The sequence below is a fragment of the Lonchura striata genome, chromosome 9, assembly GCF_046129695.1.
Source record: "Lonchura striata isolate bLonStr1 chromosome 9, bLonStr1.mat, whole genome shotgun sequence".
Classification (NCBI taxonomy): Eukaryota; Metazoa; Chordata; class Aves; order Passeriformes; family Estrildidae; genus Lonchura; species Lonchura striata.
This window is the reverse complement of record NC_134611.1, coordinates 13,550,845-13,576,195: the sequence shown is the minus strand read 5'-3', so window position 1 is coordinate 13,576,195 and position 25,351 is coordinate 13,550,845. Positions and strand designations below refer to the sequence as shown.

The 25,351-nt window shown below is 49.9% G+C and overlaps 1 protein-coding gene across 1 annotated transcript in view; it reads right to left on the bottom strand.

The window, feature by feature from the left end:
* Positions 1-25,351, bottom strand: part of ZSWIM5 (zinc finger SWIM-type containing 5) — a 96,998-nt gene that overhangs the window by 13,615 nt on the left and 58,032 nt on the right. Inside the window, exons 2-5 of the mRNA XM_077785369.1 lie at positions 16,174-16,530; positions 8,248-8,396; positions 7,461-7,611; positions 1,987-2,166 (exon numbers count right to left, since the gene is read on the bottom strand). Coding sequence (XP_077641495.1) covers positions 1,987-2,166; positions 7,461-7,611; positions 8,248-8,396; positions 16,174-16,530 — 837 coding nt within the window. The remainder of the gene's footprint in view (positions 1-1,986; positions 2,167-7,460; positions 7,612-8,247; positions 8,397-16,173; positions 16,531-25,351) is intronic.

Genomic DNA, 25,351 nt, shown 5'->3' with positions numbered 1-25,351 from the left:
GACCACAATCCACTGTCACACACAAGGCTGATGCCTTGAAACCTGGGAGTGTGTTCCCTCCCCTGTGACACTGAGCATGCAAGCAGCTGCCCCAGGGTCAGGATTGGGCTTTCTCAGCATTACTGCCCTGCAAGCACCATGAGCTCTCCTCGTTTGCTCCAACACTAAGTCTCAGCTTCACTCAACTGCAGCTTCTTAGATCAGCAACACGTGAAGCCACAAAAGGAACCACACAAATGTGTCTCATTTGCCTCCCAGTGACTGAGGGGACCCATCACCCCCCAGCAACCTCTGTGGGCCACGTGAGAGGGCTGGAAGGGAGAAGACAGCATTGCCTAAAACCCCACTCCTGCCCTGCACCGGATATCTGCACTCCTCTTCACAGCTGCTCTGTAACTTCATGAGCATTTCTGAAACTACCAAATGCTGGATTAGCATTTCACCCCATCCAGACCGATCAAGACAAGTGCTTTGTTATGAGAAAAAAACCTGTCCAGAACAATCCCACTATCACTCCAGCCACACTGGATCAAGGAGGCCAAACACAGCCGGCAGGCTGCAAAACAGGAAGCCCCAAAGGGGGTGCAACGCTCCATGTTAGGTCCTGCAACCCACAAGAGGGGCTGAGTTAAACACATTCAAGGGTGGAAAACAAAAGGCACTGTTCAAAGCTGATCCAGGGAGGCTGGGTAAACATGCTCCGGAAACGATGGCAACAAGCAATTAGCCGGAATGCTGCAGGCACCCTGAGGTGGAGAGAAATTAAACAGGTGTTTGTATGTTGAGAACCAAGGCTGCTCACTTTACCAGGAAGGATTTCAAGAATCAGCTGTTCTTCAGTAATAAAAGAGGCTGTCAACAATCTGGAGCAGTATTTGCATATGCACAAACATGAACCCCAGGACACCTCCAGAATCCAGGCTGCTTTCAATTCCCTTTTTGGAGAGACAGGAGCACAGGGAGAAGAAAAGGGGACATCCCTGGCATGTGCTTTGGGAACTCCCTGAAGGCCTAAAAAAAATGACCTGTTCAGCCCTAGCAACCTTCCCCAAATGCCGGAGTAAATCCTTGGGAGAGCTGGGAACACCGGGGGGGTAGTCCTGGGGCTGGTGCAGGACATGGAGGAAGGCCAGGTTTAAATTAAGCTGCTCCCTGAGGAAGAACATAGGGAGACCGGGCATGTGGTCCTGGCCATGGCTGGTGTGGTTACCAGGACAGCCATGCTCCCAAACTGCTGCTGCAGGACTAATCCCACCCAGAAGAATGAAGTTTCCCCTTTGGCATGGCTGCTGTCCCCCTCTCCTCCACCCACTTTGGCCACACATAATACACTGAAAAGCAATTCCAGTGAAGCAGAGGCATGTGAAGAGCAGTAACTTTCAATTAATGTCTACTTCAGGCAAAAGGAAGGAGAAAGAGTGCTTAAAGTTAAAGGGATCAAATGCTTTGTCAGCAGTTGAGAAACTATTTTAGCACTAAGGAACAACCCCTTAACTACACTGCTCTGTCTGTGCTCTGCACTTGAACTGCGTTAACATTCCTAGCTAATGACTTCCCTACCACCTGAATCACAGCCTTTAAGTGAGGCTTAAGGGCAGGGAAAGGGCTCTGCACCATCTCCAGCTCCTAACTCTCACATTACTGCCAGGACTCCTGAGCTCAGCTCTGCTCTGTTGCAAGCAGTATTGTTTTCCTGTATTACCCCCATGCCCAAACCCGCACAGACTGTAGGTGTCTAAACACCCCCAAAGTCAAATTGTTTTAAAACAGTCTCTAAAGTCAAAACACAGGCGACTTTACCCTGTAGAAAAGAAGCAAACATTCATATATAAAACCAGAGGCTGTGAAGACAAATATTTTGTGTTCCTATGACTTGCAGAAACGTAACCAGCAGCTGAAGCAAGTTCTCTCGCTTTGGGGTGAGTTTTGACCTGGACCCAACCCCTGTGGCTGTCAGCTGGATTTCCACGCTGTGCCCAGACTCACCTTGGCTGTGACCGGAGCTCTGTGTAAGCGCGTTAGTGATGTTGGGAAGCTCGTTACCATAATTGCCATCTTCCAGGGGACAGACGTCCATCTCACCCCACTTGCGCAGCTGCCGGAGCCAGCAGGATTTCTCTTCCAGCTTGCAGTGCGGGTTCAACACCACACACACCCACAGCGCCCCTAAACAAAGCCAAGAAATCACGGAGGTGCCACCGCCATGCGTGCAGGGCAAAGCCCTCTGGCTGCTGCGCTCGCCCGAGAGCCTGCAAGGTTCCATCGAGGTTTGTAAACTCATTTCAGCATAATGCAGAGACCCAGGAGGGGGATTTACACGGCTTTTAAACAAGGAGGAAATTAACTCTATCCCAGCTGAAAGCAGGACAAAGTAAAACTCCTTCGTAATGAAGCTAAATTATAATCTCATGAGATGGGGGACAGTGGGGAGGAGGGAAGGAGAGAGTGGCTGTGTATGAATTTGTGAGTGCTTCTGTCTGCCAGGACAAATCTAGTGTTTGAACTACACATCAAAGCACGCTTCAAAACACCCTGGCAAGCTGCAGAGTCTGCATCTCCAAAGACTAACCTGATTTTGATCCTACCCACGTTCCAAGAGCTTTAAAACCCGCTCTGAATGCTATTTCATCTGCTATTGTTCTTCAGACCATTTGCATTCAACTATTTAAAAAGGAGATTTGGTGTATTTTCTTTCTTTTTTTTTTTTTTTTTTCTTCCTTTTTCAATCCCTAGTAGCCCCAAGCCTGCAGAGGAACCAGCAGAGGAACCTGGAGCTTGGTTTGATGTCTTGCAGACAAGAGCCCTCCCTGATGCGAGTCCTTCGGATCTCACAAGTCAAGCTGCTCACCAGCAGGACACCCACGCTGACACTCTCTGGGTCAACCATGGGACCTCCCATGATGCTGGTGTGTGAGAGATAAAACCAGAACTAAGGACATCTGTCATCATTACGATCCAGCTCATCCTTTCATAAAACAGGGCTGATGCTGGTGCTGCTAACTGAGCCTTGCCGACTATTCTGGGTCACTCACTGCTCTGATAAGTGCTACAGCAACCTGAGTAAGTGTAAACCTGTGAATTTTTCTTTAGCTAATTCCATTCCTACCCAAATTTCCCTGCATGGCTGCCAGGATGTAGAATGTCCCCTCCCTTGTGCTTCCCTGCAGGGTGGGATGGCTGTGGGCTGACACAGATGCAATATGAGGTATCCCCAGGGATCCCCTCAGGCTGAGCAGCTCCTGCTGCTCCTCTCTCTGTCCATGTCAAATCCTGTCACACACGTGGGACAATTCAGCTTCCTGCAAAAACATCCTCTCTGCCTCTCCTCCATGGGCTCAGCAGAGCCCTGGAGCACCTTTCCTCTCCCTGCTGTCCCTCACTTCTCCATCTGTCCCAAGCCAAAGTTCCCATCCCAAAGCGACAGCCAGTGGCACGACAACATCACCCAACACGCCTGCACTGCGCAACAGGGAGATTCCTCCACAAGCCCCAGCCACCTCCCTCCCTCACTGGCTGCGTTTCGAGCAGCAGCTCCCCAGCCCTGCCATGGAGCCAAACAGCCCCAGGCGAGGCTGCAGATCCAACAGGAGCCGGAGCAGCCGGTCCCTCTGCCAGACAACATGAGGCAAACCCAGGCTGAGCAGCGATGTCCTGGCCCTGGCTCCACTCCGGGGCCTCTCTGCTCCTCTGCGTTACAGTTGAGCTTTGTTGGTGCTTTTGGGGTGCACGGCCCCTGAGCAATCCTTTGCCAGTTGGAACTCGTGGACATGTCTGGTTCAAATCATTAGTAAGGCGTGGAGGCTGTGCCTGTCTGGCTCCTTAGAGCTGCCTGGCTCGGCAGGACAGACGTCACCGCGTCACAACGCAGATGGTGGCGGCAGCAACACATCCAGGAATGGGCATGGGAAAAGCAATTTGCAGGCACAAGAATCAGCAAATGTCCAAAGCAGCCCTTGCCCAGTTCAGCTCAATCTGTGCCCCCAGGAAATCCCACCAATACCTCACTTCTTTCTGATGAACAGGGGGGATTAAGATTTTTGAGCTGCAACATCAGCAATTAATTAATGTGTAAAAGAGGTACCTCCTTGGGGGCCCATCCTTACCAGAGTAGGTCTGTGTCACTTAGTCCCAAGCTCCTGCAGGCTCCATGGGGGATACTCAGACATGGCATCTTTTTAAAAATCAGGTCTCAGCTCCAGAAAATGAGTCTTCCTTAAGGAAGCGGATAGAACTTCCCACCTCCTCGGGTGGCCATCAGATAAAACCTGCACTCGACTCTGGGTGTCAGGCATTCCCTTCCCATCAGTGTTCCCGCCTGTTGTCATTGCTCTTCTTCGCCCACTTTGGGGGTGCTTGTGTCAAAAGCAGCCTTGGGCAGTTTCAACTCACACCTTTGAGGGTGCACAGAACTTGGCTGACAGGCAGTAACAAGGCTTGGTGCTCCAGCTTCACCGCCCCCAGAAATGGGATGCACCCGCTGGATTTTTGGCTCCCACAGCTCTGCTAATATGCGTTCCTCAGAAGCCTCATGACTTTGCTGCCTATTTTTGAGAGCCCTCTGAGGCATCCTTTGCATGCCAAAACATTATGCCCCTGGGCTCTCCTGCAGAAAGAAAATGTAGTGGGGAGGTGGGAACCAGGAGGGAAGTGAGATTTGCATCTGTCTCAGTCATGATAATTATCTGGGAGATATAATAGAGTTTTCTGAGCCCTGTGGTCAAGTGACATCAGCTGACAGCACAAGTGACTCCTGTCCTGAGCCGAAATGCCACACCAGGTCAGACTCCATGTCTCTTCACATGCTGCAGAAACCTTCATTTGAACTTTCTGACAGCAGGAGGTTAAACGGGGAACAAAGCGGCAGATCACGATTAAGCTAAGCCTCTAAACAAAAATGCTTTTTGATGACGGGGCTGGGTGCAGGGACAGGGGTTGTCAGAGCCTTCCCAGCCCAGTGGTCCTGGCTGCAGGCCCCAGAGGAGACAGGCACTCCAATCCCGCGCCCAAGTTTCCCAACCATCAAAGAAATTCTCCCGTTTCCCACAGAGTCGATCCCCGGCTTAATCTGCTGAAATTCCCCACTGTAAACAAGTGGCTGAGATAAATAAACCCGTCTCCAGGCAGATTAAGGTCAGGCTGCACTTCAGCTGGTTTTTCGTCTATTTTTTGTAATTAGGCTTTAATCGTAAGTACTAATGCGCCAGGGCAAATACTCCCACGCTGCTGAGCTCTCCATCCAGCACGTCCTTCCTCTGGCTCCCCAGCAGACGGGGCAGTAGAGGTTCAGTTGGCAGCACATGCACAAGCAAACGATCCCGTTTTTATTTTCATTTTCTTTTTTTTTATAACTCTGAAATCCTGCAAAATCCTTTACATTTTCCCCAGCATAAATCCACAATCTTCTTTAAGGCTGATCTTCTTCCAATCCCATACAAGTCTGTGATGCAGTCTTTGCTAAAATTGATGATTAACTATTAAACGCATGCCCAAAATAATTTCCAAAAGGCCCATTTTTTGCTTCTAAGTGGTGGAGGATTGTGGTCTGTGCCAGGGCTTCCCGTGGCAGCTGGCAACAGGCCCCTGATCCCTCCCTTCAGCAGTAATGGTAATACTGGCAGTTTTGGCATGCACAGCCCACAGGCAGTGGGATGTGGTGCTTCCACTGCCCCATGTGCCCTGACTACTGTTACCTGCCCAGGGATGGTTTAGGACACTGCTCTGCATTCCTGATGTTTGTTACTGGTGAACACCCCCAACTCAGAGCAGCTCTGGTCTCTCTGTGCCTCCACACCTCCTACAGAGATATGCTCTGCTCCTACAGTAAACACTGCACAAGGCCAAATGCAAAAGGCTTCCGTAAAATGAAGGAATAACCCTTGCTTGCGAGAAATAACCTTGAGTACAGTCCATGCCCATTCTGGAGTTGCTTCTTCGAACATCACCATGTCCTCTACAGGAGCTTCTCTTCAGCATGGAGATGCCCAGACCCTCACGTGTGACATGCCTATGCCAGGCGAGCTGCTCTGACGTGTGTTGGCTGATACCAGACTTCCCCTGCTGTCGTGTTGATCCAGCTCTGGTAGGGCCCTGACATTCCCCAGCCACTTTGCCATCTGCCAACGGGGACATGCTGCCACCTCCTCCCATTCTGCCGACCAAACCTGCGTGCACCAACCTGGTCCTTGTACAGTTAAGCCAGGACTGAAATCCAACCACCCTCCCCTCGCCTGTGCAGGAAGGGAGGGAGGGCTCTCGCCTTGGATAGCAGCTTGGAAATCTGGCCAAATAATATGTAATTTTAAGCAAATTGCTTCCTGCGTCCAGGCCTGCCCACACACCCATCCATTCATATATTACCAATGTGCTTGCTTTCTTCCATGTGGAAATTCTGGCTTGGTGGACTTGGCCACCTCTCCAGGATCCTTGCATATCCAATTGTCTAGCTGCAGCATCCCAAAATCCTGGAAATATCTTCTTGGCAAGCAAGCACAGATGAGCTCTCCAGAGCTGGTGTGGTTATTTCCATCCAGGAAATTTCATACAGAAACAAGACATCCCACCCCTGCCCAGATCTTGTCTGCATAGTTTGGCCAGGGTTCCCAGCCTCATTTCTGTTTGCATTTGTTGGGCACTTGGTAGGTGGGTTTGTGATTTCCAACTGCAGTTTCAGATGTTCCAGATCCCAGACCATCCCAATCCTTCTTTCAGCTCTACCATATCCCTTTAGTGCCAGCCCATCAGCCCTTGCCCTTGGCACAGTATCTCCTACTAGCAGGCTGCAGAGGAGCTCATACTCATTCATCAAACCATGGCTGAAGTGAAACTACTCACCCAAGATCCCATATGTCCAGGAGAACCCAGAACTGCATGGTTAACTTCACCACATAACCCCTACTTCCCAAGCCCACGTCATCTAAATGTTTTATTCTAAGGATATTATAGTGTCAGCCAGCTGAGCTGGTGTCTAAGGTGCTTAGCTAGAATTACCCAGAACTGCATTTCCCTCATAACCAGGCTCTGTGCTGCCCATCCTGCCCCCTCATCCTGGAAACATGCACCACAGCAGGCAGAATCTGTTAGATGTGATGAGACTTGAGAACCTGCCTTTCCCACTCTGGATCATGGTTCCCCCAGAAAAAGAACTTCCACATCTAGGCTACATCCATCCTCCCTTGCAAAGGCTTTGGGGCAGCTCACCAAACACCAGCCTGCTGGAAGCATGAAAACAGCAACACACTGCACACCTGTCATCCTTGATCCCTTTGCAGGAAAGGGGCATGTCTAAGGTTTTGAACTGTGTGTTTTTTGGGCCTGATCCAGCTGTCTCACAGTGACTACCCAGCAGGGTATGCCTCAGGGTCTCTGCTCCCAAAAAAGAGCCCCATAGGCCTCTGAAATGATGTGCATTGGTCCAGCAGCCCAGGTAACTCTGCTCCTCTCAGCAAGGCAGTGACCCTTACCCAGCTCATCCCAGAGCTGCCGGCACTTCTCTGTTATGCCTGTCCCCTGCTGCCTCCAGAGGGAGAGCCGAGGATCAGCCATGAACTGTTCTGTTATCAACGTCAGCATCCTGGCCCCGTTGGAGTCCCTCATGCGCAGCATCTCCCGGACCTGGAAAGGACAAAGAGAAAATCTTGGGTGAGACAAACCATGGTCCCTCGGAGGTGTTTAAGATGCGTTCACCTGGCTGGCAACCCACAGCTTCCTCAGCCTAGACTGTAAATGCATACATATATAGATGTATGTGTGTGTGTGTATAATGTAGAGTCACACATCATAACCCTCATGCAATGGCTGTGATGAGGCTGACTGGAGCCCAGTTGAGTAGCAGTCACAGCCATGCTGTGAAGGAGGTTGAGATTAAGAACATGAAAGCAAAGCCCTTCTGCAAAGAAAGAGAAAAGCCCATAGGTTGGTAAAATTTGTGGGTTATGGCATCACTTTCCCATGGTCTTGATAGGCTCTGCAGGGTTGGCTTTTTCCCCTATGTGCTGAAGGGGAGATGGGGGAATGCCCTTCTTGCACAGGGATTACAGCACCCATGAGAGGACAGGACCTGCCAGGACAGCAGGTGAGACAATCCAGGCCTAACCCAGAGCCTGGATTACAACCGCCTGCTCTGCAACAGGGCGAGAAGGCACTGGAGCAGAGATTCCCAGCTGTGATGGGCACCCTGCCAGGGCAGCCAGCGAGTGCCAGCTACGTGACACTCTGAGCAGAGATGGGAGAGAGCAGCCGGCTCCTCACCTTGGCAAACATGGAGTTGAGCTGCTTCCCCGAGCCGTAGTACCCTCCCTGAGATAGGAACAGCTTCACCTGCTCTCGGACCTGCTCCTCATCCAAGTGCCAGCAGTTCTCATCATCGATGCTGGCCCCAGCAGTGGGGTCAGGAGCACCTGAGAGGATGGGGGGAAGAAGAGAGACAACCATGTTTATGGCAGCAGGGTCAGCAGTCCCACTAGCAAGGAGTGGACCTACCTCTGTTTTATTAGGAACCCACCTTTACTTAATCAGCTCAGGTGACAGAAAACCGACTTGATTCCTCGGCAGTGAGCCCAACTGGCAGCACTGTGCTGACCTAACACAGTAGTGGCAGCAGCCATCAGGAGGGATACCCTGACCACAGGGCTAATGCTTGCATGGCCCCTCACCCTCTGTACCCCATGTGAAATGAGGCTGAGGAAGACCAGGGCCCTGCCTTCCTCCAAAGCCCCAGGAGTGCAAGCAGCACAGCTGCAGAGCCCGAAGCACTCTGTGGCTCCAGGGATTGCCCAGCATGCTCCTGCTCCTGCTCCACATCACCGGTTTGTTAAAGCATCAGTAAAGCTCCAATTCCTGCAAGCCCTTCCCCATATCTGGAACAGTCTAGCAAAGGTACTACTGCACTTGGGCTCCAGAGCCCTGGCTTGAACACCTGGTCCTGCCCCTCACTTGCTTCAGGACAGAAGACAAGTCCCTGGGCATCAATGTACCTGCCTGAGAGAGACCCTCCATGGGAAAGAACGAAGGATCGATAATCCTTCAAAGAGCAAACTGTGACCAGAGCAGGGTCTTTAGCAGACACACATATGCATTCACAGGCTGCATATCATCTTCCAGAGGACAAAAGAAAGAAAGAAAACCGACAGATGATTTAAACAAGTTGGACCAAATTTCCCTTGCCTTGTCCCTTTTGTTCCCATTTTCCCACCCAAGCACTACCCTACGTCTCAGCCACAGGTTCCAGGGCGCACAGGACAGGCAGTAGCACAACTTCAGTAAGCAGCCAAGAGCACAAAATGGAACAAAAGCTTGGATTTTCAGCCGTCTGCTTTTGGGTCCTGCTCTACAGAACCTCCTTAGGGAAAACCAGTACCAAAGAGGGACTGCTGCAGCTGGAGGATGCTCCACTCCACTTTGAGCTGCTTCTCGTATCTCCCTCTCAAGAGAGGAAGAGAAGGTCACCACAGGAAGATCAAGGTGCTGCATGAGGAGCCATGGCATGCTGTAGCTGACACAGTCCCAATTAAATCTTCATTATGCCTTTTCCAAAACTGGGATCTGGTTGGGGAGCAGACATCACTTCCTACAAAGACAGCCTGGGATGCTGTGCACACCCCAGCCTTGTGTGTTGCTGAACCAGGAGCTCAAATACAGTTCATGAAAACTGTGCTCCAGGATACCTGCTCAGCAGGGCAAGTGTCTCTTCCTGGCTTGTAAGCAAGGCAACATCAGCCTCAGGGGTTCTGCTCCTCTAGCAGGCTGAGAACACTCCTGACCCACTAAGATACAGTTATTTGTATTTAATGTCCTTTACAAAATTGCTTTAATTTCTGCTAACAGTCACTGCCTGAGAGAAGTTCCAGCAAGCTCTCGGCATGCTGAAGGGACAGGATGCTGCTGCTCCCTCTGCAGAATAATTTATAGTCGACACAACCACATAATTGGGATGAGAACTGAAGCAGCAGAAAGGAAATCACAGTTCCTGAATGAGCATGAGGACTTTTACCACATATGCCCTGATCCCGATCCCAACTCCCCTGCCATAGCTGTGGAGAAGCAGTTAAACCCTGAGCCCCCAGCAAGGGGCCAGTCCTGCTCAGTGTACCATCAGAGTCAGCTCAGAGCCCTGCCATAAGCCACGAGGGACAATCACAGCCAGGGAGCAGGGCTGGGGACAGTCCATGCCGGCCCTCTGAGCTTTTCTGTGCCTTTTCCTTCCCTCCCCCAGCCTCATCCTTATCTCGCAGATAAAGAGCAGACAAGCTGGTGATTATCCCCTATCAGGAACCGATGACTAATCTGTCTGCCATGAGCGCTTATCCTGCCCCATCCTAGGTATCCCAGACGCTTGCACTCTTAATATCCTCCTCCTCACCATCCTGCCCGCCACTCCCAGCGCAGCCACCCCGAGCAGCCTCGACTGCCTCTACAGGGGCACCTGTGTGGTCTACAGTGACCAGGAGGGCACAGTCACCTGGGGTGACCCATCCCACAAAGCTCAGCTCATCCACGGCCGTGGCCGCTGTGACGGATTAAGGGGGTCGCAAAATGAAAGAAGTGGGTTTGTTCTTTGGGGGTTCCCGGGGCTACCCCTCGGTGCCTGCTGCTCACACGTAGCGTTAGCAACGGAAAGCCCGAGCAGCAAGGAAGGGAGCGTGCAGCTAAATAAAACCTCCTCCTCCCACGCAACACATTGAGCGCTTCGCACGTTGGGGTTCGGGCCGCAGCCAAATTAGCAACGCGCCTCCTGCGCCTCCAAATAAAGCCCAAATTCGCTTGTAAATGTATTTTTCTCTCCTATAAAAGATTCAGAGAGAGGCTGTAATAGCAAATTCCCACACGTGCAGCACAACCCAGCAGATAATGGGCTGCCCAATTACGCTGGGGAGCTGGATAAACATTTAAGAGCAAACAACGGGATTTGTGCTGGGTTTAAATATTAATGGCAGGATTTGTCCACTTCCCCTTGCCAGCGTTCACACCGTGGGGGCTTCGGCAGCGGCATGCCGTGACGCAGCTGATGAGTGATTCCATGTCTCAGCTCCAAAGGAGCTGGGAACGGCATGTAAAACAGCCCGGCGCCTGCATAACACATTTCTCATATAGCAGCATTCGTGCTCCAAAGAGCCCTGTTTCAGATGTGCTGGATCTTGGTCCTGCCGGATTCAGATTTAAGGAAACACCATTGCACATCTTGAGTGGAAAGAGTGTTTCACCAGCCCGTTTACACTGGCTGTAGAAACGAGATAAAAATGCAATCCATCACACCCAGAGCTGGGCTCCCCCCTCACTGGGAGCTCGGGGGTTTAACTATTTGACAGCCAAGTGAGACTTGGCAAATACAACCACTGAAGGAAAAGGACTGGAAAAAATCTACAAATTAGAAAACAGAGTGAAGTCAGGCATGGAAAATTCAACTCCTCACTCAGAAATTAGCTGCCCAACATGAAGAAAACAAAAGGGGCTCCTGGACTGAGAAGCTGCAGGTTTCCAGGGCTGAGGAGGCAGGAGGACCCTGTGGGTCATGCCAAAGCACTGGCACATCCCAAACCCAAGCTCCTGAACCCAAGAAGGGGAGATACATCAGCTGAGAAGTGCAGAAAACACTCCCAGAACATCTGACTTGAAGCAGGATTAGCAATACAAAGAAAAACGCATGATTATAATTTTTAACCAGTACCTGGAGCTGATAAAGTGAAGCTGAAAGCCACCCAGTGATAAGGATGGCTGCTCCAGCATATCCCTTATGGTCATTTCCCCCGACTATGCCCAGCACCCATCATTGTTTTGGGGCCTGGCCGTGCCAGCCCTGGGGTCAGCGGTGCCTGGAGGTCGTGGTAGCCATTCACAAGGGCCATCTCATGACTGCACATGGTGGTGCTGCTGAATGCCTCCAGGCTCCTCTCCGGAGTCGAGAGAGAAAACAGATGTGAAGGATCAGCTCAGGGAGGGGGGTGGGGAGGACATGGACAAATAAGCAAACGGCAGAAAACCTTGAAGAGAAAATAACCAGGCACTAGAAAGGAAATGAACTCTAACAAGGGATTAAAAATAGCAGCAAAGCAAGGAATCCAGCTCTGCCAAGACTCCTGGTTTGTTTTCAAGTGGAGGCAAACCAGAGGGAGCTGCCAGGGCACCCTGAAGATTCACATACACCTGACAGCAACGGAGCAAGGGAATCCAGCTCCCAGGACTGGCTCCCAGCAGGGTGGACAGGAGCAATGTGGTCCAGCTGGTACCAGTACCTGGTGCAGCCAACTTTGGAAGCTGCTTAGCAAGAACCACTCATGCTCTGGAGTCATTTGGCAACCCCAGTTGCTCTGCAAGACAAGGAGAAGAGCTGCCTTTCTCTCCAGCACTCAGGTGTGTTTTTTCCCTTAAATCCACCACAGCTCAGCAAACAGGAACATGGATGCCCTGAAGATGTGACCTTCTCCTCCTCCCTGTGGAAAGGCAGAATTTCAAATAGATTTACTGGTGCTGCCCTCCAGACGCTGTCTCGAGATGACCTGAAAGTCAAAGAGTGCCCGAGGATTCCTCAAACATCAGCCTTAGCTTGATGTGACAGGACAGGCAAGGACTTCCTGCACACTGACCTGGCAGCCAACTTACCATGCACAAGGAACAAGATGGGACAGTATTAGCCCAGGAGTTGAAGGAAAGCTCAAGGTGGTCAAGAATGCATGTATGACAAAAGGGAATGGATGAGGCAGCAGGCATCTTACGGCTCTTGCATAAGGAGATCTGCTTTTCCCATGCCAAAACCTAAGGGACCATTCCCTTTCAGGGTTTTCCAAAGGTCCTCTCCCCTAAGGAAACTCCCAAGACCCTGCAGGACCATGGAGACCCCTTGCTGTTCACATTGTCCCCAGACAGAATTGCCCCTGCACCTTCTGACAGCAGAGGTTTTGTGGCTTTTCTCACTTCTGGTTGAGAAGTGCCCTTCTCAAGCCCTTTGATGGCACCAGCTGAGCACCACAGCTACAGTGTCATCCACTGGCATTTCCGTGGGCCACCACTCCAGTCACAGCTCCTGGACTGAGGGCAGCAGCATCCTCTGCCATGTCCACATGCTGCTCAAGCTGGGCAAGTTGCAGAGCTGCAAACATGGGGTCTGCCAAAATCTCCTGCTCCTTATGCATGAGAGGGGGAGAATTCATCAGCAATGCATGAAGAGTATCTCTAAGCCCCAAATCTGGGCCCATAGGCACTGTCCCATCTTCAAGCTCTCAGAAGAGTGGAGGGACCAGGGCACCAAGGTGACCACCACCAGATGATCCTCACTCCCTTGGAGTCCCAGCTGCTGGATCCAAGCTTTTCAGCTGCGGCATCTGGCTGCCCCCAGCATTCTACCCACCAGGAGAGACCAAGCAGCCACGAGTCACTTTTGCTGGCACAGTGACATCCTTGCAGCCTTGCTCTGTGCCAGGCAGCCACATTGCTGGCTTTGTCCCCTTGGGGAGGAGCATTGAAACCTACCCTGGTCTCCTCCCTCCAGCTGCCACTCCAGACGCCAAGCGCGGAGGTGCCAGACACGGAGATGCTCTCGCTGGCACACGCTGCCCTTCGCAGCCAAGGCACAGGAGCAGAAACGTGACCCACTTCAGCAGGCAGAGGTCAAGTGGGGAGCAGAGCGGCAGGCACACCTAGGCTCAGCTTGGACTGAATCCTTCGGGAACACGCAAGCGCCTTGGCTGCGCTCCAAGACTCCATCATTACTGGATAGTTTGCATTTCCTTCTAGGAAGACAGCCGGGAAGATCGGCACGCGGTGCACAGCCCGCGGCTACAGACTCCTGCAAGGAACAAAGCTCCAGTGCCCGGAGCTGAGCGCGCCAGACAATGGCCAGTAATTCTCTCTGCCATTCAGGCTCTGCAGGAGGAGAAGGAGCATCCATGAAAGCCTTATTTTACAAAACCAGACAACCCCCTTGCACAAGGGGCATTCTGCAGCCAGCCTGGTGCAAAAACAGTTTCTCAATCCTACAAACTCACCATATCAACAAGGGAAAGAGGAGTCCTTTGGGTGACCAGAGGCAGGTGAGGAAGACCTGATGCTGATACGAAGCTTAACAGACCTATCCTCAAAAGAAGGAGGGGCAGGGAAAAAAGACAGATTTCCAGAAAGAACATTCTTGCTTCAGGGTGTAATAACTTCAGGTGTCCTATGCACAAAGTGGGCTACTGTTTAGGTTGCAGAGGCTGGCCTGCCAAAAGACACCTTGGCCCCAACCCCAAGTCTGCAGTGTGACCCCAAGATTCTGAAATGCACATGGTCAAGAAATGCACAAAAAGCTCTATGGAGAGCACAGCTTGAAGAAATACAAATCCCAGGATCAGTGATCCACTACAAATGCATGATCCACAGTTGGGAAGGGCAAGATGGACAAATCTGGATCCACTTCACCTGGAGACCCCAGAATTCCTCTCCCACAAACAGATCCCCATGGCTGCAGCCCTTCCTCACCCTGGGGTCAAGCAGATCTGCAGTGTAGTTGGTTGCACTGTGGCTGTGCTCCTGGCAGAACCAAGAGGGCAAAACTTGCAACACTGTCCAGGATCAAGAATCAAAGCCCTGGCCAGCACCACTCTCAAATGTGAGGGGTTTGGAGCCTTCCTTTTCACAGGATGCAACATTTATGAGTTACAGATCACCTTAAGATCATGTCATCATATGAAGGCTGATGTGCATCCTCCCACACGGTGAGACAAGGCTGCTCTCCTGCTTCCAGAGGTGTTTACTCACTTGTGACCAGCCAGGCAGCCACAGGGGTGTCAGATAGGTGCCACCCTCTGTGGGGTGACCATGTCTCTGCTGGTTTAAGATCGCACAGTGGAGTGTGTAAATTTGCACCAAGTTTGAAGGGAGTGAGAATTTTTGCTTTGTTTTATTTTTTTAAACCACTTGTAAAAACAAGAAGCAGATATTGAACCAGAGCCAACATCTGTATCTTTGTAAGACTCTCAACCACCAGCCTTTTGCTGACTCGAGGACAATAAATATTCAGAGCCTTAAAAGCTTTACTTCAATCTGCTTAGGAGAAAGCAGCCTCAAACAACGGCCAAGAAGGGATCTTGCCCAGCCTCAGCTTCAATAGATCAGTTCAGAGAGGGAATGGCTCTCACCAGATCCTTGCAGCATCAAGCTCCTCATTCTTTTACAATGCCAAAAACTGAAGCCAGCTACTTAGACCACAACCATGTGGCAGATGTGACCCAGCAGAGGAGACAAAGGCCTCTCCCAAGGTAGGAACAGGAACTCCCAGATAGAGCGAGATGAACACATCTAAGATCAGAGCTGCCATCACCCCCATGGTGATGGTGAACCTCTGGCCTTACTTTTCTACATGTGGATTCAACTAGTTCAGATGGTATTTTAGGCTGCATATGGGGCTTTTCATCTTCAGAACACTTAACAGGCACATGTTAATCCCTGCAACGCCCTTCCGTGGCAGATAAGTGTTTATTATCTCTGCTCTACAGCTGGTGGGACTGGCACAGTGGGGAGCAGCTCATTGCTGCAGACCCTGGGCAACCTCAGCTCCTGGGCTCCTTGAAAAGACACCGTGGGAGATCTTCAAGAGCCTGGGCCACATCCTGGGCCAGTGGAGCAGGGCTGGGCTGGGCACTGTCCCTCAGATTTCCAGGGGAGGAAGTCAAAAGAATTTTCCAAACACAAAGCCCCAGGACACATCTCCACTGTCTTTGTGTTGTAGGTAAGAACAGCAGCGCTCATTTATTATGGGAAAATTAATGCCCATGGAGATTAAAGCTTTATCTCCCACCAGCTCAGCCACATCTGACTTAGTGCAGGGCTCAGGCTAACACTGTGTCCCCATGTGCTGGAGGAGCCACATCCCCACTGCACTCCCACTCTACAGGGTCCCAGCACCATGGCCTTGGCTTCTCCATTCTACTCTGAGCTGTGCCTTGTGCACCACCAGCCTGTCAGCTCTGCCTCTTCCTGCCTGTTGAAGCCCATGTTTGACAGACAAACACATAAAGGAGAGGACAAGCTGGGGACACCCCAGCCATGTGGTCCCAATACATACATTAACATCAGTGTGACACTGCCAGCTTCCTGTGCAGCAAAAGACAAATGTAAAATGAGGGACACAACCATGGGCACCAAAACCACCACCCCAGCCTCAAACACAGAGTCAGGGTCACACAGTGAGGAGGGAGGAATTACCGTGCACTTGGTTGATCTCAGAGTTGGATGACAGGATCTCATCAGCCAACTTTTGGGCAGTGGGCAGCACCTCGGTGTGGTGTGCTGTGATCAAATACTGAACAAACTTCTGGAGCTGGTCCCTGTTCATCTGGAAAAGGGTCTCTGAGATGGGAAGACGGAGTTTGACCTGGTCTGGCTTGCGGATCCTGTACAGTGAAAGCGCCACGACGTGAGCGCAGTAAAAAATGTCCTTGTTCCCACAGCCACACGTCACTGAGGTGATTTTGCAGCGGTCGAAGCTGATGGCCACCTTGTAGGTCATCTCTGGTTCTGTCGCAGTCGCTGGCTCCGTTACTGTTCCACTGAGGTGGAACCCTGGAGAGGGAAAGCAAAAGAGGGAAAGGTCAGGTTAGCTTCCCTCTGACCACAACCACCCATGCCAGCCCTGGGAGAAAGGAAAGCCAAGACTACTTGTGTGTCTCTCATATACCGAGGAGTGCAGCATCCAGTACAGCCCATCCCCGTGGCTTACACCCAGCAACACCCAGCCTGTGTATACAAACACACTTCTGCACCAACACACACACAGAGCCAGACTCATCGGCGAGTTTATTTAACAGCCAAACCCTCAGGGGAAGAGCGAAGCTGCTCGGTTCCCATTTGTTTAAGTATCTCAGACTGTTTCTCTCCTGGGAGTCATTTCCATCCACGCCTCCCTCTCGCTGAATTTGCAACTCACATGAGCGAGGGCTGGTAGAAAAAGACCACGTTTGCTTTTCTTTGATGAGGCAGACAAAAAAACCCACAAACTAAATGCAAAACAATTCCAACTTTGGTCTCTCAACCAGGTAGAGTGCTGCAGGGCATGGTCACAACTCTGAGCTCTTCCACACAGTGGAAACAAAGAGCAGGGACAGGAGCTATGCACAGTCCAAACCACAGCTGGGGGAAAACTGTTCCCTGAGTTCCACAAATCATTCACACCAATGTTATGGCACTCCTGGCAGTTCCCACCATGCAGAAAGGGGGTGCAGTGCCTTCAGGAATGAAGTGTGAAAAAAGCCCCTAGAAGTACCAAACACAGGTGAGGAACATGAAATGGGCTCAGAAAGTTCCATGAGTCCAAATAAATGTGGATGTACCAAGCAAGTGAGGGGCTAAGTCAGTGAGATAAGACTGACTGATGGATGCCTATCAACCTCACTTTGAACGGGAGCCTCAGGGAGTCCTCACAATCCAGCTGCTGAATGGGTTCATCACCAACACTATGCACTTGCTTAGCCACCTGGAAAAGGGGTATCTTTGTTTCTCACACTCATCTGCTGTGTTCCTTCAAGAGAGTGAGGCTGCACCAGGAGGTTAATTAACATGGCCAGGGCAATCCAGTGTCCCCATGCCAGAACACGGTGTGGGACCTGGCACCTCACACTGCCCATCCTAGTCATCCTCCCTGAAGAGGATGCTCATTTTCCTCTGTGCCACTGCAACCTTATTAAGCCTGTGTATGTACAGGTCCCTGCAGAGCCTGCCATCCCCTTGGAGGAGGCAGCAGACAGCTGAGAGCCCTACAATTAGTGACAGAAAAGGAGAAGGGATGGGGGGTGAAGATTAAAATACATTAACTGCATCAAACCCTTGTGCATTTGCCAGCTCTTACAAAGGCTTTCGGAGACAAATTCTACCAGAGGTTTTTAATAAATGGCATCAAAACCGGCTATTCACTGCCAGTCTCTTTAAAGCCACGCCAAAAACCACATTCAAATCTGATTAAGCGTCAAGGAGGTCTGCTTTTACTTTAGTGCCGGGGTGGGGGAAAAGCAGACCTGTTCTGCTGCCATCACCCAAAAGCCACCCCATGTGGGCAGCAGAGCAGGAGAGAAGGGATGGACACTGCACTTCCCTGCCCTCCCTGCTCGCAGGCTCTGGGAGCAGGAGCAGCGTGGCTGTGGAGGTGCTGGGCTCGGCGCCGCGGGAGCAGCACGGCCAGGGGCTGACGAGCCTCCCCCTCCACACAAATCCGTCCCCTGGCAGCCAAACTATATAAATCCAGAGGATAAACTCCAAAGTGTTTATGTTTTACCACTTCTCTGGTTTGCAATGCTTGGCAGGCGGCTCCAACTCACTTTCAGTTTCTCCCTAGTTTACTTTTTGAACAAGTTAAAGGGACTGGAAACCGCGTTCGTGAGCAGGTATGTACGTATATCCTCATATGTATGCCTGCACACACACATATAAAACACTCTAGGACAAATTACTGGCCATAAACACTGCCTTGAAATGCTTACTTTAACAGGACTGTGGGCCAGACCCCACTTGGGGCTAACTGATGTAAGGCGGGAGGAACTCATTTAACCAAATTATCTGTTTCAGACAGGTATAAGTCTGAAAATATATCAACTGTGGTCAGACCCAGCCTCTAAAGACAGAATATTTGTCCAGGTATTTCTCAGGATATTCTCAGGCATCCCTAAAGCTGTGCTCTCCTGTCTGCTCCAAGAGCTGGTCTTCACAATTCAGACCTGGTCTGCACATCGAACAGGACCATTCATTATGTCAACAGCTGCTAAATTCATCTGGCACTTAAGCCCCAAGTCAAGTGTTGGTTTAGATTTTAGCTGTGGTGACAGCAGGTCTGTAGGATAAACAAGGAACTCTACAAAACATTTATCAAAACTTGAATCAGAAATTAAACATGGGGGGTGGAGGAGCGATGAGCTGGCAGGAACAGAGGCATTATTTGTGAATATTTACATTAATGTGAGGTCAGACTGCAGCTACCACATTGCAGCCAAGTCTGCACCCCAGCACCCATGGCTGCTGAGCACATGAGCTCAGTAGTGATGGGTATCAGAGTCCCAGAGAAGAGTGGGAGCTCAAAGGGAGGTTTTGGTGTGGTTACTTCATCGTCCATCGAAGCACACACTTCTGCTCCACACAGAACACTGATGCTATCACCAAAAAGCTGTAAGTAGCCCTGGAAACATACAGCTGTCACTGTACCCTCTTCTCTGTTCCTCTTACATCCTAGAAGAAAGAAGCATCCAATGAGCTGTGATACCAGCACTTCAGTAGAGAGCAGCACAGCCCTGATCACTGGTATGGGGTCTGGATAGCATTGAGAGCAAACTCCTTCCTCCCTGTACATTCAATTTAAAACAATCCTATACCCCAGTGCTTATCTAGGACTTCATCTTCTGTTCTTAACATAAGCTAACTTGGTGCTTGATTTGCTGCCAGCAAAGTGACAGTGCCAAGGCTTGGAAACCATGGAAAATAAATAATTAAATACCATCTTTGTAACTACAGACTCATTACGCCCCCCCAAAGTCTAGCTTTGTCCCAAGAATAACATCACCTTTTCCCTGCCCCAGAACACCCTCTCCTACTTTTACCACAGAAGTTTCCCAGTGGATGTCTCTTTGATTGAGGTTGTAAAAGGAGCTGAGTGTTCATAACCGCCCCAGAAAAAGCACAGAAAGGTGCCATGAATGTTCATGGGCACACAGGGCATGATGAGCTCATCTCTTTCTAATCCCAGCATCCAACCTATCAAAGGGGGACAAAACACTGGAGCAAGAACCTTCCTTGTTTTACTGCCACAGGACATTGCACCTCTGATTTAAATTAAAACAGATCCTAGAATTGTTTTCCAGGAGTTGGTGCATTCCATACTAGTGGGACTTACAAACTTGTCAGCTGGGTAGCACTCTCCTCTCTGGAGCTGATAAACCCTGCAGGCTGGGAGGAGGATGGATCCACAAAAAAGAAAATAAAAAATCCTGGGCTCTCAAACAGCTACAAAGGATCAAGGATCCTCTAGCAGGGATCCCAGTGCAGGAGATTTTGCTATTAGGACAACAGTATTAACACCTCAACAGAAGCATCTTTAACCAAGATGGTGAATTCTTTGATTTCTAAACCTACTTGACCAAAAGGAGTTGTGCAAACTCTTCCAGTTCCATAAGAGCAGAGATCTTTTCAACGGGACATCTTTAACCCAGATATCCTCATGCCAACCATCAGGAGAAACCACTAGCCTGTCCTGCAGCTCCAACCTCCCATGAGGCCAGCTGCAAAGACCCCTTGCTTTGTGTCCTTCAGCAAATCACTGAAGATAAAGCAAACATTTAGGCTGGTTACATTGGAATACTGGGAGTCTGGAGACAGGCAGATGCCCAGATGGAAATTTAAACCCCAAAAGCAAGCAAAACCCAGGCACAGCCCCTTCCCTTCTCATAACTGTGGCAGCAACACCTGCAAGAGAGAGGAGGACTCCTCCACACCTACCACGCTAGCTGGGAACCCGAGTGCTCAGCTCTGCTCCCTCCAGCAGTTGCTGCTCACAGCCACCCCTCAGATTTCACACCACAACCCAGACAAAAGTCACAGTTGTCATTTGCTAAGTTGTGCCATTCGGAAAAGATGAGCTCTTCCTTCCCAGGCGTGGCAGTCGCCTGCCTTTCCTGGAGCGTTGGCACAGTCCTGCAGGGGTGGAAAGCACCACAGAGCTGCAGCCACCTGCAGGACCTAACCCTGAGGATGCTGCACTGGCACTGCTGTGTGAGAGGATGGCAGCCAGTAACTCACAGGTAACGTGGGGAACATTTCTTCATGACACTGTGGTTCTTCTGTCTCCTCCACAGGCTTTTCTGTGTCCTGGTGGAAACCTTGAAGTGGGGCAAGGAATGGCTCAGTAGAGGGAAACATGCCCCACATCCATGCCCTGAGCATGGACCGCTGGTGGGACAGTGTACATAAAGAACTCACAACCACACCTGGCTGTCAAAACCTCAAGTAACCTCCTAGTACCTGAGGCTGATATTTTGGGCAGCCTCTGTTAGGAGCCACGTGATGGAAAGTCCATCCACGCAGCTTCCTGAAGGCACCAGCCACATCCCCTTGCATCATAGCCAGAGAGGGGTGGCTGTGGCAGACAGCAGCTTGGCTGCTCAATGCTCCTGTACTCCGTGCTCAGCTCCCAGGATTCTCTAGCCAGACCAACCCCACTCCAAATCTGTGTTTGGGGAGCTCTATCTTCAGGCAGGCAGGAGCTCTGTGAAACTAAACAGGAAGGAATAGATAGATATTTATGGGGCTCAGCAGATATAGACGAGGTAAACTGAAATTCTCGGTGCGAGTTGTATACACTAGGTTAACATGACCCAAATATGGTTTTTTTTAAAAATTTCCAAACCACAGCGGAAAGTTATTTTAAACTAAAGTGATTCCAAGCGCTTTAGTGATTAAACGGACTGCAGCTCCAGCTCCTAGTGGAAAAACCATTTGTTTTTCCAGTGTGTGAAAGCCATAACTAGCAATGAATAATAATTGCCGCACCCAAGTGTTATTTATAAGTCATTCTCAGTCACATTTCCATGCCTCGAAACAGCAGCTTTCTAAACATGAACTTAAAATTGGTCAATATTTGTAATGTAGACAACACCCACGGGAGGAAGGTGTCGGTGTACTCGGCGGTGGGAAGCGGAGGTTAGTAAAATCTCCTGAAGCTTTCCAGCTTCTAGATCAATTCCTCCAGCCGGCTGATGCTGACAATTGCTCATTCCCTGACCTTGCAGTTGGAAAGGAGATGGGCTCATGAACTCATTTGCACATGACAATGCTCCAGCAAAGTGAATCATCTGCCTCCGATAGTAACGAGAGTACGGCGTGCCCCAGCCCTCCCGGGCTCCATTCAACCAGCACAGGGCTGGCCTTTTGTGCTGCCAGTGCAAGAAAGACTCTGCTGAAGATGTGTGCAATTAAACCCACTTTTCTTGTTGCTCTTTTGATTCAGCAGCTCAATGAGAGGCACCCTAGGCAGGTGTTGTCACACACAGATAAAATGTGCCTTTTCAGAGCACTGGCAGACAGAAAGAAAGAGGGTAAGGCTGAATCAATTGCCATTTCTCCCTTGCAAAATAGGGAATCCAGGCTTCCAGCGAGTCAATGAGCAGAGCTGCAATGAGTTGCCATCCTCCCTCCTCTCAAAGCTATTCTGTTTTGTGACCGCAGGCAAAGGTGCTGCTGTTGAGACAGACTTTGGCAGGGATGAAGGAGGCAGGCGATGGCTGGCCAGGAGGATGCTACCCCAGCAGAACACAGCCACGCTTCTGCTTCTAAAGGTTTTCCCCCTGCAGCCCTCCACCCCGTCCCCACTATGCTCTTGTCCTTGCGCAGTCATTATCGTCCTGGAAAAGCACCTCCACTTTCACAGAGCTAACAAAGACCATTAGTATCACCCCAGGAAGGAGCCATGCCCACAGCTGAGCTGCTGCAGGAGGAGCCGAAACAAAGGGATATGGATGAGTTGGAGAGTATGCACCATGTCTGCAAGAGTCCCCAAACATACCTATGGCCTCAGGCACCAACTACTACAGGTTTGGGAGAAATACTCTTCTATCACCTCTCCAGGTATGCCAGGGAAGAAGCAAGAGCTGCAGCTGTAAACAGAGGAGATGGAATAGGGCTGTTTGTGCTGGAGGGAGCCGTAAGCTCCTCTGAGCAGCTGAGTAAGCTGGAGGGACGCTCTCTCTGCCATCTGCTCTGATCCCACAACACCTCCTGCAAATGAAGAGTCAATCCGCTGGTTTCTATCCCTGTTAACCTCTAATCAGCCAAGAGGACCGGCCTCTGCCTTGCTCTTTATCCGAGCTAGCTAATGCGTGAAGCACACCGCGCTTCCCATCTGCTCCAGCATTACTAGAGTTAAAGGACAAAGCCGTTTCCCTGTCCTGAGCATTCACTTACACAGATGCCCTTGTATTAACTCAATTTCTCAGTGATTTCCATTATTACCCTTACGAGATTTCTGGTGTTTGTTTATCTAGGAGCCTGAAATGGAGGTTTTTCCCCTCCCCCTACACAGCTCAGGGGCTTGGCTGGCCCAAGGCCATGCTCCAGACAACCAGTCCTAATCTGTGATTGTACCCAAAAGTATTACAAAATGTTCTCCATTTTCTCCCCAGCCTGGAGTGCTCTTTGTTGTCCATACAGTTATTAAGAATCAGGTTTTTTGAGCCTTTGTTGCCAGCCTCAAAGCCAAGACCATCCTTTCCAGCATCACCTTCCACAATGTTCCAACACCTGCCCCACAAATGGGTTTTTAATCTACCCAGATGTGCAACCCTCTCTCTGAAGACATACAGTTTGGGCAAAAAAGAAAAAATACAACCAGTTTTAAAGCTTGGACTGATTTCCTCTGTTAAGATGTAGCCTTACAAGCCAAATTCCTCTGATTCCAGATCCAACCAACCTAAATTATGGTTCTGAAGCAACAGAAACAGCTTGAAGAGAGGATGACTTGGTTAATGTGTGCTGTCCATGCAATAACTAATGGCAAAATGCTGTCAAGTCTCTGCTCTTTACTGCTACAGGGTAACTTATAGGCATCTTGAATATAAAGATTTTTCTTTAAAAATTCAGAAATGTTAGAATGATGAAGATGTGCAGTACATTTTTAAGCAGAAGCAGTGAACGCAGCATCCTTATGGTCAAGGGAGAAAAAGCAATGCACTTCTGTGACCATCCCCAAACCATCCTCTCCTCTTCTCCCTGTGTTTACAACTGGCTGTGGCTGAACAAGGAGCAACATGGTTCCTTGTTGCAACTCAGGTGTTTGCTCAACAGATGCAGGGTTGTTTTCAAGCATGAAAGAAAATATCCAGAGGGAGGAAATCCACTTTTGCAGCAGCTTCCGGGCTCATGCGTGCCATCAGTTGGAGCTGCCACAAAGCAAACCCAGCCCTGTGCTGTCACCACCTCAGCTGCCTCAAGGAAACTGATGGGAGATGCCAAAACTCACACAACAGACTCAGATGGGGTCATCTCCTGACTTCAATGGAGCCACCCAGATTTCCAACAGCTGAGAAGCTGGCTTCTAGCACATAAAAGGGTTCTAATTAGGAACTGCCTCTTATCCCTTCATGCAAGCATCACCATGATGGGATCACTGAACTTCATCACAGTCAAAAGCAAACAGAGCAGTGCTCTTCCCTTCATCGCCTTTTTTATGTGGTGATTCACAGAGCTCTTAGCGCCACAAAAACATAATCCCAACCCTTAAAGCAAAGTGCCTCCTATGCCAGAGCCCTTAACCTGTTGCTCCTGGCTCAAGGGCTCCTTCCTGCTTGTTGATCTAGAGCCACGGACATCCTCTTCTCTTGAGGTATCTGTACGCCTTGCTGACCTGCTTTTCTGAGACATAACCTCCCTCCTGAATTGGCCAATTTTCCAGGACTTAGCCTGAGGCTGGGGAGCAGCTTTGGATTTTGTCTCCAAATATGCAAAGATAAATTGCATTCAATGCATATTTTACCATTTAAAGCTGCCTCAGGAGTGGATCATCTTCAAAACACAAATTCAATTTACCAATATCGAAAAACAAAAGTAAAAGCAAGCCTGAGAAGCTCCTGACTTGTTTTCTTCCCACATTTTGGTTTTGCATAGGGCACGACTAGCTTAGCAAGGACCAGAATCAAACCAGGGCATCACACAGGAATGGAGGGAAGCAGGACACCACCCTGATCCTCCCTGAGACACCAGACCTTAAAATAGCAGCTCTACAATTTATAGGGAAGTTATTAGTTATGATTTTCCTGGCCCTCAGACGCCTTCTGAGGGAATGAGGCAGCCTAGATTCAATACCAAAGTCTGCTCCAAATTCTTCCCCAAAAAGACACTTTTTCCACTAAGAATAGCTCTTTCATTTTTAAGAGAGCATAAAGTCTGACTTTCTAAGTCACTCGCAGTGTTGTTAAATGAGCTCTGTATTTACAAAGCATTTCAACAGCATTTCTGGTAATGGTCTCAGTAACAAATTTGTTGAAAAGGTCAATTAACTTCCTTCCGAGAACCTCACTATAAGCACGGAAAATGGCTTTACATTAAAACTGCCTCCCCAAAGTGGAAAAAACTCTGAGGTGACACCATTTTGCCATTTCTGCTCTCAACTCCCCATTCAGGAGCTGAGCAGACCCCAGGAGAAGGCACCAGAATGACTCCCCTCTCCTGCTGACTTTTACAGCCCTTATTTAGAATAAACCCACCTTTTTTTTTTGCTTGTGTATATATATATATATATATATATGTGTGTGTGTGTGTGTGTGTGTGTGTGTGTATAATCTCACTAAGGAGACCACAGACACACACTTTATATTGTGGAAATATTATTATACTTAAACAGCTTAGCTCACTTCAG